This window comes from Anabrus simplex, chromosome 9, assembly GCF_040414725.1.
Source record: "Anabrus simplex isolate iqAnaSimp1 chromosome 9, ASM4041472v1, whole genome shotgun sequence".
Classification (NCBI taxonomy): domain Eukaryota; kingdom Metazoa; phylum Arthropoda; class Insecta; order Orthoptera; family Tettigoniidae; genus Anabrus; species Anabrus simplex.
In genome coordinates, this window is record NC_090273.1 from 168,427,791 (window position 1) to 168,441,120 (window position 13,330).

A 13,330-nucleotide genomic window follows, 5' to 3' on the forward strand; every position below is an offset into this window, starting at 1 on the left:
TTCTACCTGCAAGTAATAAGTGCGTGAAGGCTTCGCACTCCACCAGCGTGTGGGATTGTTACCCCACACATCATCTCCTCCGCCGAACCGCTCTCGCATTATTTCAGAGCCGCATCAGGCTTCTTCTTTCGTTTCTCCTTTACCGACGTTTTCTCTCGTACGATACTTTCTGCATATAGGCAATAGATTCAGTTCTCCTTCGTGTAGACCAGCACTCACATCGTCACCATCATACACTCTCCTCGAGTGCGACAGGCAAGTGCTACCGTGCGATAAGGCTCATCTCCGTCTGTGTTTTGTACACTCAAAGAACTCAGCCCAAAATTTCTGAACCATATTGCTTGACTATCGACATCAAAAGTCGTCTCGTCCTGGATTTCGGACTCATTAATCTGCTCAGCGCAATAGTAGTTTTCTCCGCCACAGAATATAAGTTTGGTATCAAGTGTCACGCCAACATACTTTATACTTCGAGATATTTCGATCACTGTTCGTCCAACCTGCTTTGGAAAGATGGTCATAATCGGATTTGAGAAATTCTCAAGTTTCTTCATAGTGGTCTTATGTCCTAGTCCACTTCCTTATCCAGTTTCCACTATTCGTTGACCTTACTCGTTTTAATTGCATTTCTGAGTTCTTTCTTCGCTGACTTCTACTCATCTGTGAGTGAGATACCTTCCTGGTTGCGTTGCGTTCTCTGTGCCAAACACACCTCAGTCCACCAGTTCGCTGAATGGTGTGTTTCTGCTCATAGACAAATCGCATGCTCTCTAAATGAGCTGAATGGTCTGAACCGCTTCATTTACCTTGTAGCCATAACACTTTTCTGTTATACACTCCACTCCATTCTTTAAAACCTCAAGACATGTATTTCTGTTCATACTATCTATATTCCACTGTGTTGATTTACATGGTGCTGTGGAGTTTAATTAAGAACACTTCCCGTGTATTCCTTAATCACTCCGGTCTGGTATAGTTCCTTTATGACCTGGTCGCCGACAGCTTCGCACGTCTGGCGGCCATCTCCATTGTTCGTCGTCCTCTAGAATCTGCCCCATTTTAATGCTTGGGCATTAAAATCTCCAGCTACTATTGTCAATGCCTTGTAATGCATCCCAAATACCATCCAGCTTTGCCTGAAAATAGAAAACTGACTCATTCGGGGTAAAATAACAGGTCACCAAAGTATATTCGCCAGTGCGGACCCAGACAAATCCATCTCCGCGTCCTTGGTTTGTTACTTGAAGTTTACCTAAATTTCGTATCCAAATAGCATCTGTTTCAATATTACCGACGAACCAGCCTGGGTGATCTATACCCTGATATTGTTCACTGAGGAGAAAATTATCTGCTCCTATCTCAAAGGTAATCTACGTCAAAAGTTCGTTTGAAGTTCGACTCCTGTGTATGTTTCGCTGAATAATCTGTATCATTCATCGCTTATTTTAGATTTTTTGAGAGCTTCACGAAGTGCTAGGCACGCTCCTGAACCAGAAGCATGTACAAATGCACTGGCGGAAAAGAAATCCAAACACCATGAAATAAGGAAATGTTGGCAAGATATTTGTCGAGGTAACGTAACACTGGGAAGTGTTTGCTGATTAGTTCTCTCCATTTCAAGATATCTCAATGAAATTTCGTAATCATAACTGGGGGCTCTTACCAAACAAGATTTTGTAAATAGGATACCATATATTTTAAATGTCTTTTAGGAGAGAAAATTTGTCACTTCCTTATGAAAACATTTAGAAGCATTTGTTTACCAATTCGGTACGCTTTTCTCAGAAACTAGTGGTCAGATTCCAGCAAAACTGTATACAGGATTTCTAAGACCCTGTTTGATATAGTGGGTGAAACACAAAGTTACAATCTTCCTCCTCCCACTTTAAAAATAAAATTGTTGACATACATGAAAGTTTTTACAAAATTTTGAGTAACTTTCAATTTTTTTTGGACACTGTTCTGGATAAAATCACCATATCTTTCACCCACTGTGTTGTACTGAATCCTGTTAATAAGTACCTGTATGAGTAATAGGACTTGAGAAAAGTGTACCTAAATAAAGAAAATATCAACTTTTGGAAAAACATAAAATTCTAAAACCATGTCAATTTAGCGCATCCCAATGGTGTTAAAATTCCCCAGGACCATACTCGTCGTCTTTCCTGGCCTCCTCATCTCCTTTCCTCTTTTTGTCTGCCCTCGTTTCCTTGGTCAGTTGCTGAATGACTCGCTGCAAGTCTGAGGGCACTCTCCAGGTTCTTCCCTGGTTTGATGCCACAAATTGCTGCCTTTTAACACTTCAGCATCAAATACCGGTACTGCAAGTTTTAAAGTTTTTATTCCTATGATAACAGTTTTGGGTACCCTTTCCCACATGCAATGGTTGAAGCTTATATTGGGGTTCACCGGGCGAGTTGGCCGTGCGGTTAGGAGCGCGCAGCTGTGAGCTCGCGTTCAGGAGATAGTGGGTTCGAACTCCACTGTCGAAAACCCTGAAGATGGTTTCCGCAGTTTTCCATTTTGACACCAGGCAAATACTAGGACTGTACCTTAATTACGGCCACGGCCGCTCCTAGGCCTTTCCTCGCCATAAGACCTACCTGTGTCGGTGCGACGTTACATTGGGTTTCTGGATACGACCATGTAAGCATTTAGCCAGCAGTTCTCTGTACACAGGCTTTATGTCTGACTGAACTGCTTGAGGTAATGAGTGCTTGTCGCCTGTTACCTGTGCCTTTTGGTACGCTAATAGCAAGACCATAATAATGTTGCAGAAGGTTAATTTCAGAGTCAGTCAGACATCCTCGTCCACTGAGAGGTTTACCGTCTTCTAACTTTACACCCTTTTTATTTTTGCTAAGATTTCGTAGTCTGGCCTCCATCCTTTTCTGGACATGCCCACAACACTGCTTTATTAAGTGTGACAGCAGAAATAAATCAACAATCACATTACCATGAGGCGTTTTCACATTACCGGAAAGTATCATCACTATGATGCTCCATTGTTTCACTACAATTGGCTGTTTCCTTTAGTGGGAACACGGGAATAATACTTTCCCTTCCCAAATTTCTTAATTCTGGCCCTACAGATCCACAATACAGGTGCAAAACGAATAAAAACACGTTGCTTTCACTAAAACAGTCAAGTGAAAGGCGGGAAATACGCTACTGAGTGGCCAGACAATTGACATTTACCACAGAACAACTGGAGTGGGGCGTGGCTCTACAGACCGATTAATTATATCAGTATGTAGAACACACTCCAGGGAATTACATCACACCAAAAAAGAAAATTAGAATTTTTGACCGCAGAACATTCCCAATGTCCTTAATATCTTCGCGAGAAATGCCATCGCCATGCTGGCCCATTATTAACCGGTGTAATCGCCTGACTGTTGAATGCAGGCCTGCATTGTATGATACAGGTGCCGGACATCAGCTTCTGAGAAGCAGTTGCATGCCTGTTGCAGATGATGTCCCATACGTGCTCGACTGGGGACAGATCGGGGAACATGTCGACACTCTACAACAGCGGCATTATACTGTTGGAAAACGCCCCCGGGAATTCTATTTATGAATGGCAGCACGACGCTCCCCAGACCAGAACTCCAGTGTATCGACAGGCGCTCACCTGTCCTCCTTCTAACACACCACTCAAGTTACAGCCGGGTAAGTGAAATGCACGCCGCTCGAGACGCAGTCCACTGAGCCACAGCCAGTGGTGCACGGGGACGTCCGAAGCGTACCACTCCTGGAGACATCCACCTCGTCGTTGTCGTAAAGGCATTCATTCACAATCTCACAGGTGACGAACTGCAGACCGTATTTAAATCAAACCTGATGTGCAACATCATGGGACCGCTACTAGCGCCACGCTAATACAGTTTGCGCGAAATTTGAGTCAACGTTATATTTCAGATGTATAAACACGCCTCCCAACGTTCATTAATCTAACACAACCCCTTCTTGGTGTCTGGATACTTTCTTCCGCAAGTGTGGCTTTACAACCTATAGCCTTGTGTCCAGCTTCCCCAGCATACATCTGCCCGCGCCTTCGCATCTACGTCTCCGATGCCCATATATCGAAAGCATTATCATTTTCCGGATTCTGCAATATAACCATCCAATAATAATTTTACCTATCTCCAATGGTTTCTGAAGCTTCTTATCGTTTATCTGTATAGTGGCAAGTTTCTGCCCTCTGCTGTCCGAATTTGTAACTGAGACTGTCTTACAGCTTCTAGTGGTGACATGTCGTCCAAGGACATCTCTCAGAGATTTATTCTCATTTTGTGTGGCTTCATCGCTTCAGCCAGTGTTTTGAGAATACATCGAATGCTCACTCCACTGTCCACACAGGTCTTGCCGCTCGTTGGCTTCATAAGGACAGCTTGCTCTTGATGAGTTCCATTCTGCCAGAATCGGCTCCGTCTGCTGTAAGCTCAATTTATTTATTCCTCTTTGATCCTCTCTTCTTATTCTTCTTTATTTATTACTAACGGTGTCACAGGCAATTCATCCATGTTTAGCTGTTGATTTTCTCTAGCTCTCTTCTAGGCTATCCTGCTTGTCGCTCCAGCATCGAAGGCTTCTCTCCATTTTCCGCAAAAAGGTCTGAATTTCCAACTACAAAAAGCCTTAAGCGGAATAGCGAAAATGTTTTTCACTCGTGCCCGGGCATTGATCCTCCATTATCGAGTTCATTACTTCAACCCCCTTCTCAGAGTAGTATAGTGTGTGACTATTGTGCCATTGACATGATACTGTATAGGCTTTTGGGCTTATGCCGTGTCAACGACATAAGGTGAAATTCTTTGCGTTTCGCAGAGAACTGAGCTCTGTCCACGAGAAAGGCTTCTTAAACAATGACTCTTTAAATGTAGACGTTATAATAGAAGTGGAAATGGTACGTTCATTCGCCACCAGATGGCTCCCAGGACATGGCAAAACGCTGGCGTTCGAAGCGGAAGCTGACCGAACCATCAGAATCAGTCTAAGCGGTTCACATAACGTTCGTATGTACCATATGACATAGACACAAGCCTGGAATGAAACATCTGGCGACAAGGAACGTACGGATTTGGAAAACACCGAGACAAAGTAACAATAGTGAAAGAACAGAGAAGGGAACTGCCTACATAAATCCTTAATGGCTGGCAACCAGGTATTACTTAATTGATAGCCGGTGTCCCTGTTGAAATTATTAGGATTTCTACATATTTCCACAGCTTCCCATATAATCCTGGACATGTAGTGTCTAGTGTGGGTAAGAGCTCGAGCATCTTGGAACATGACATAGAGCGTGCTCAGCTATTGTCGATTTGTCTGGCTGGTTGAGACGAATATTACGCTCATATTCTTTGATACGGGTACCACTGGACCGGTATGTTTGGCTGATGTATACCTTACCGCAAGTACAGGCAATTTCGTATACCCAAAGTTGTAAAAGTGCGGACAATTTGTCCTTGGCTAACTAGGATGGTAGCACGGGTACATCAGCTAGTTTAATCTAAATCACATCAAGCAATTGCCGATATGGCTGATGTTTACATTTAATTAAAATATATAATCCCTCACGGGCACTTAACATATACCAAGAATCATGCATTAATACGACATCATGGCACTTAACTTTCAACAACTTACATGGCTATACTATATTGTACATACTCACGTAGCCTGTGTCCTGTACAGCCCTGTTGCTAGCTCGCTCTATTCACATACAACATGGCTATACTATGTTGTACATACTAATGTAGCCTGTGTCCTGTACAGCCCTGTTGCTAGCTCGCTCTATTCACATACAACATGGCTATACTATGTTCTACATACGTAGCCTGTGTCCTGTACAGCCCTGTTGCTAGCTCGCTCTATTCACATACAACATGGCTATACTATATTGTACATACTAATGTAGCCTGTGTCCTGTACAGCCCTGTTGCTAGCTCGCTCTATTCACATACAACATGGCTATACTATGTTGTACATACTAATGTAGCCTGTGTCCTGTACAGCCCTGTTGCTAGCTCGCTCTATTCACATACAACATGGCTATACTATGTTGTACATACTAATGTAGCCTGTGTCCTGTACTGCCCTGTTGCTAGCTCGTTCTATTCACATACAACATGGCTATACTATATTGTACATACTAATGTAGCCTGTGTCCTGTACAGCCCTGTTGCTAGCTCGCTCTATTCACATACAACATGGCTATACTATATTGTACATACTAATGTAGCCTGTGTCCTGTACTGCCCTGTTGCTAGCTCGCTCTATTCACATACAACATGGCTATACTATATTGTACATACTAATGTAGCCTGTGTCCTGTACAGCCCTGTTGCTAGCTCGCTCTATTCACATACAACATGGCTATACTATGTTGTACATACTCACGTAGCCTGTGTCCTGTACTGCCCTGTTGCTAGCTCGCTCTATTCACATACAACATGGCTATACTACATTGTACATACTAATGTAGCCTGTGTCCTGTACTGCCCTGCTAGCTCGCTCTATTCACATACAACATGGCTATACTATGTTGTACATACTAATGTAGCCTGTGTCCTGTACTGCCCTGTTGCTAGCTCAATCTATTCACCTACAACATGGCTATACTATGTTCTACATACGTAGCCTGGGTCCTGTACAGCCCTGTTGCTAGCTCGCTCTATTCACATAAAGCACGCTATACTATATTGTACATACTAATGTAGCCTGTGTCCTGAACAGCCCTGTTGCTAGCTCGCTCTATTCACATAAAGCACGCTATACTATATTGTACATACTAATGTAGCCTGTGTCCTGAACAGCCCTGTTGCTAGCTCGCTCTATTCACATACAACATGGCTATACTATGTTCTACATACGTAGCCTGTGTCCTGTACAGCCCTGTTGCTAGCTCGCTCTATTCACATAAAGCACGCTATACTATATTGTACATACTAATGTAGCCTGTGTCCTGTACAGCCCTGTTGCTAGCTCGCTCTATTCACATACAACATGGCTATACTATGTTGTACATACTAATGTAGCCTGTGTCCTGTACTGCCCTGTTGCTAGCTCGCTCTATTCACATACAACATGGCTATACTATATTGTACATACTAATGTAGCCTGTGTCCTGAACAGCCCTGTTGCTAGCTCGCTCTATTCACATAAAGCACGCTATACTGTGTTGTACATACGTAGCCTGTGTCCTGTACAGCCCTGTTGCTAGCTCGCTCTATTCACATACAACATGGCTATACTATATTGTACATACTAATGTAGCCTGTGTCCTGTACAGCCCTGTTGCTAGCTCGCTCTATTCACATACAACATGGCTATACTATGTTGTACATACTAATGTAGCCTGTGTCCTGTACTGCCCTGTTGCTAGCTCGCTCTATTCACATACAACATGGCTATACTATGTTGTACATACTAATATAGCCTGTGTCCTGTACAGCCCTGTTGCTAGCTCGCTCTATTCACATACAACATGGCTATACTATATTGTACATACTAATGTAGCCTGTGTCCTGTACATCCCTGTTGCTAGCTCGCTCTATTCACCTACAACATGGCTATACTATGTTCTACATACGTAGCCTGTGTCCTGTACAGCCCTGTTGCTAGCTCGCTCTATTCACATACAACATGGCTATACTATATTGTACATACTAATGTAGCCTGTGTCCTGTACAGCCCTGTTGCTAGCTCGCTCTATTCACATACAACATGGCTATACTATGTTGTACATACTAATGTAGCCTGTGTCCTGTACTGCCCTGTTGCTAGCTCGCTCTATTCACATACAACATGGCTATACTATGTTGTACATACTAATATAGCCTGTGTCCTGTACAGCCCTGTTGCTAGCTCGCTCTATTCACATACAACATGGCTATACTATATTGTACATACTAATGTAGCCTGTGTCCTGTACAGCCCTGTTGCTAGCTCGCTCTATTCACATACAACATGGCTATACTATGTTCTACATACGTAGCCTGTGTCCTGTACAGCCCTGTTGCTAGCTCGCTCTATTCACATACAACATGGCTATACTATATTGTACATACTAATATAGCCTGTGTCCTGTACAGCCCTGTTGCTAGCTCGCTCTATTCACATAAAGCACGCTATACTATATTGTACATACTAATGTAGCCTGTGTCCTGTACAGCCCTGTTGCTAGCTCGCTCTATTCACATACAACATGGCTATACTATATTGTACATACTAATGTAGCCTGTGTCCTGTACAGCCCTGTTGCTAGCTCGCTCTATTCACATAAAGCACGCTATACTATATTGTACATACTAATGTAGCCTGTGTCCTGTACAGCCCTGTTGCTAGCTCGCTCTATTCACATAAAGCACGCTATACTATATTGTACATACTAATGTAGCCTGTGTCCTGTACAGCCCTGTTGCTAGCTCGCTCTATTCACATAAAGCACGCTATACTATATTGTACATACTAATGTAGCCTGTGTCCTGTACAGCCCTGTTGCTAGCTCGCTCTATTCACATACAACATGGCTATACTATATTGTACATACTCACGTAGCCTGTGTCCTGTACAGCCCTGTTGCTAGCTCGCTCTATTCACATAAAGCACGCTATACTATATTGTACATACTAATGTAGCCTGTGTCCTGTACAGCCCTGTTGCTAGCTCGCTCTATTCACATACAACATGGCTATACTATATTGTACATACTCACGTAGCCTGTGTCCTGTACAGCCCTGTTGCTAGCTCGCTCTATTCACATACAACATGGCTATACTATATTGTACATACTAATGTAGCCTGTGTCCTGTACAGCCCTGTTGCTAGCTCGCTCTATTCACATAAAGCACGCTATACTATATTGTACATACTAATGTAGCCTGTGTCCTGTACAGCCCTGTTGCTAGCTCGCTCTATTCACATACAACATGGCTATACTATATTGTACATACTCACGTAGCCTGTGTCCTGTACAGCCCTGTTGCTAGCTCGCTCTATTCACCTACAACATGGCTATACTATGTTGTACATACTAATGTAGCCTGTGTCCTGTACAGCCCTGTTGCTAGCTCGCTCTATTCACATACAACATGGCTATACTATGTTGTACATACTCACGTAGCCTGTGTCCTGTACAGCCCTGTTGCTAGCTCGCTCTATTCACCTACAACATGGCTATACTATGTTGTACATACTAATGTAGCCTGTGTCCTGTACAGCCCTGTTGCTAGCTCGCTCTATTCACATACAACATGGCTATACTATGTTGTACATACTCACCTAGCCTGTGTCCTGTACAGCCCTGTTGCTAGCTCGCTCTATTCACCTACAACATGGCTATACTATGTTGTACATACTAATGTAGCCTGTGTCCTGTACAGCCCTGTTGCTAGCTCGCTCTATTCACATACAACATGGCTATACTATGTTGTACATACTAATGTAGCCTGTGTCCTGTACTGCCCTGTTGCTAGCTCGTTCTATTCACATACAACATGGCTATACTATGTTGAACATACTCACCTAGCCTGTGTCCTGTACTGCCCTGTTGCTAGCTCGTTCTATTCACATACAACATGGCTATACTATGTTGTACATACTAATGTAGCCTGTGTCCTGTACAGCCCTGTTGCTAGCTCGCTCTATTCACATAAAGCACGCTATACTGTGTTGTACATACGTAGCCTGTGTCCTGTACAGCCCTGTTGCTAGCTCGCTCTATTCACATACAACATGGCTATACTATATTGTACATACTAATGTAGCCTGTGTCCTGTACAGCCCTGTTGCTAGCTCGCTCTATTCACATACAACATGGCTATACTATGTTGTACATACTCACCTAGCCTGTGTCCTGTACAGCCCTGTTGCTAGCTCGCTCTATTCACATACAACATGGCTATACTATGTTGTACATACTCACCTAGCCTGTGTCCTGTACAGCCCTGTTGCTAGCTCGCTCTATTCACATACAACATGGCTATACTATATTGTACATACTAATGTAGCCTGTGTCCTGTACAGCCCTGTTGCTAGCTCGCTCTATTCACATAAAGCACGCTATACTATATTGTACATACTAATGTAGCCTGTGTCCTGTACAGCCCTGTTGCTAGCTCGCTCTATTCACATAAAGCACGCTATACTATATTGTACATACTAATGTAGCCTGTGTCCTGTACAGCCCTGTTGCTAGCTCGCTCTATTCACATAAAGCACGCTATACTATATTGTACATACTAATGTAGCCTGTGTCCTGTACAGCCCTGTTGCTAGCTCGCTCTATTCACATAAAGCACGCTATACTATGTTGTACATACTAATGTAGCCTGTGTCCTGTACAGCCCTGTTGCTAGCTCGCTCTATTCACATAAAGCACGCTATACTATATTGTACATACTAATGTAGCCTGTGTCTTGTACAGCCCTGTTGCTAGCTCGCTCTATTCACATACAACATGGCTATACTGTGTTGTACATACTCACCTAGCCTGTGTCCTGTACAGCCCTGTTGCTAGCTCGCTCTATTCACATACAACATGGCTATACTGTGTTGTACATACTCACCTAGCCTGTGTCCTGTACAGCCCTGTTGCTAGCTCGCTCTATTCACATACAACATGGCTATACTATATTGTACATACTAATGTAGCCTGTGTCCTGTACAGCCCTGTTGCTAGCTCGCTCTATTCACATACAACATGGCTATACTATGTTGTACATACTCACCTAGCCTGTGTCCTGTACAGCCCTGTTGCTAGCTCGCTCTATTCACATACAACATGGCTATACTATATTGTACATACTAATGTAGCCTGTGTCCTGTACAGCCCTGTTGCTAGCTCGCTCTATTCACATACAACATGGCTATACTATGTTGTACATACTCACCTAGCCTGTGTCCTGTACTGGCTGGTATGTCGCTCAATTCACACAGAACATGGCTATACTCACGTAGTCTGTGTCCTGTACATCCCGGCTGGTAGCTTCCGCCATTCACACAGAAGTCCACATGCCCTACTTGCGCCTCTTCCCCAAGTGCTCCAGCATTTGTGTGGATCACCTGCACAAAGTGAGCGTCATCTCTTGTCAGGCGGAACTCGGAGGAGCTGTAGCGATCGATGAGGGGGCGAGCTGGATCCAGACCTGAGGAATGTGGTCACCGTGGTAAGTAAACAAAATGATTTTGAAATCAGCCTTTCTAAATAGTAATATGAACCATCTCAGTATTTAATTGGAATAAAATACATAATCATTTCAGTACAAACTGCCAACTATTGTGAGCAATAAGGTGATACATGGAAATCAGTTCTAAAGAGTCTTTTACAATCAATATTCACTGTTTTTGTTGTCTTTTTAGGAATCCTGGAAACCTGAAGGATTTTATGTACGGTACTTTAATTACTTGAGGAGGTGGTGTATTCTCATTTTCATCAAAGGATTATGATTTAGTGGATTCATTCTCATCACTGCAATGGCGCCAGTGTGTGAAAAACACCTCATCTTCAAATACGAGAAATGAAAATAAGTAAGAGGACGGCATTGATATCAGCAGTTGAGCTCTTGAGAGGCAGTTCCACCTGAGAGCGATTTCTGTTTCATAAACTTGTATTGGAGATATTCACAAACTTTCAGATATCTCTGGGCTTATCTGCTACATAACAACAATATTCTGAAGCTTGTACTTCTCAATATGACTGATACATGTTTAAGTTTTGAGTTTTAATAATCTCTGAAACAAGAAACAAAGTCCTACAAAGAAACGGGGAATTAGACCTACACGAATTAATCAGGAAACTGTACAAACGACTATTGAGAAGGTGTTACCATTTCTCAAACAACAACCTCTTTTAACTGCACGTACAAGTAGACACCAGGCATTACTAACATTTTAAATCCACAAAACGGAAGAAAGTATCTTAATATCAGTAAATAATTTACCGTAATTATCAGACAAAACAGAGACAATCTCAGAAAAATCTAATGGAGCAAAATTACCATAAAAAAATTCTAGGGGCAATAACAATATCTTTGAAGACAGAAAAAAAAAAGGAAACCCCTACATTAATACCGAAAGGCAAAAATGGCATATAGTAAGACGGAAGTGGCTCTCACAAGGCCTGTGGAGAAGACCGTGGCTCTGTCAAAAATTACGATAGAAGAGAAATTCCAAAATACATACTGGAAACTTTGAGAAATAGAAGTAGAACGTGCGGGAATCTTGTGCGCCACGCCTGTTACTGCTGCTCTTCAACCCGAAGAACATAAACAATTAAAGATGCAAAGACAACATACGTTTTTAAACTGCCTGGGACTTCCCGATGACCTTGCTGTTCTCTTCAAGAGCGTTGATAAATCCTGACTGCAAGTTCAATCAATCACTATCAATCACTAGCCCTACTGATCTGCATTTAGGGCAGTCGCCCAGGTAGCAGCTGTTCTATCTGTAGTTTTCCTAGCCTTTACTTAAATGATTGCAAAGGAATTGGACATTTATTGAACATCTCCCTTGGTAAGTTCTTCCAATCCCTAACTCCCCTTCCTATACACGAATATTTGCTCCAATTCGTCCTCTTCAATTCCAACGTATCTTAATATTGTGATCTTTCCTACTTTTAAAGACATCACTCAAAGTTTTTCGTCCACTGATGTCATTCCACGCCATCTCTCCACTGACAGCTCGGAACATACCGCTTAGACCAACAGCTCGTCTCCTTTCTCCCAAGTATTCCCAGACCAAACTTAGAAACATTTTTGTAACGCTACTCTTTTGTCGGACATCGCCCTGAACAAATCGAACTGCTTTCCTTTGGATTTTCTCCAGTTCCTGAATCAAGTAATCCTGGTGAGGGTCCCATACATTGGAACCATACTCTAGTCTCACCGGAGACAAATATGCTCTCTCCTTTACATCCTTACTACAACCCCTAAATACCCTCATAACCATGTGCAGAGATCTGTACCCTTTATTTACAATCATATTTATGTGATTACCCCAATGAAGATTTTCCTTATATTAATTCCTAGGTATTTACAATGATTCCCAAAGGGAACTTTCACTCCATCAACGCAGTAATTAAAACTGAGAGGACTTTCCCTATTTGTGAAACACACAACTTGACTTTTAATCCCGATGATCAACATACCATTGCCTTCTCAGAACATTTTCGAGGTCACGCTGCAGTTGCTCACAATCTTGACTCTTATTTATTATTCTGTACAGAATAAGGTCTTATCTCTGGTTCCACTACTTTACAAATATCATTGATATATATAAGAAAACATAAACGTCCAATAATACTGCCTTGAAGAATTCCCCTCTTAAT

The 13,330-nt window shown here is 42.6% G+C and overlaps 1 protein-coding gene across 1 annotated transcript in view; it reads right to left on the reverse strand.

Annotated features, from left to right (window-relative positions):
* The window catches only part of LOC136881055 (lipase member H-A-like), a 377,915-nt gene that overhangs the window by 217,609 nt on the left and 146,976 nt on the right, over positions 1-13,330 (reverse strand). Inside the window, exon 4 of the mRNA XM_067153658.2 lies at positions 10,959-11,150. Coding sequence (XP_067009759.1) covers positions 10,959-11,150 — 192 coding nt within the window. The remainder of the gene's footprint in view (positions 1-10,958; positions 11,151-13,330) is intronic.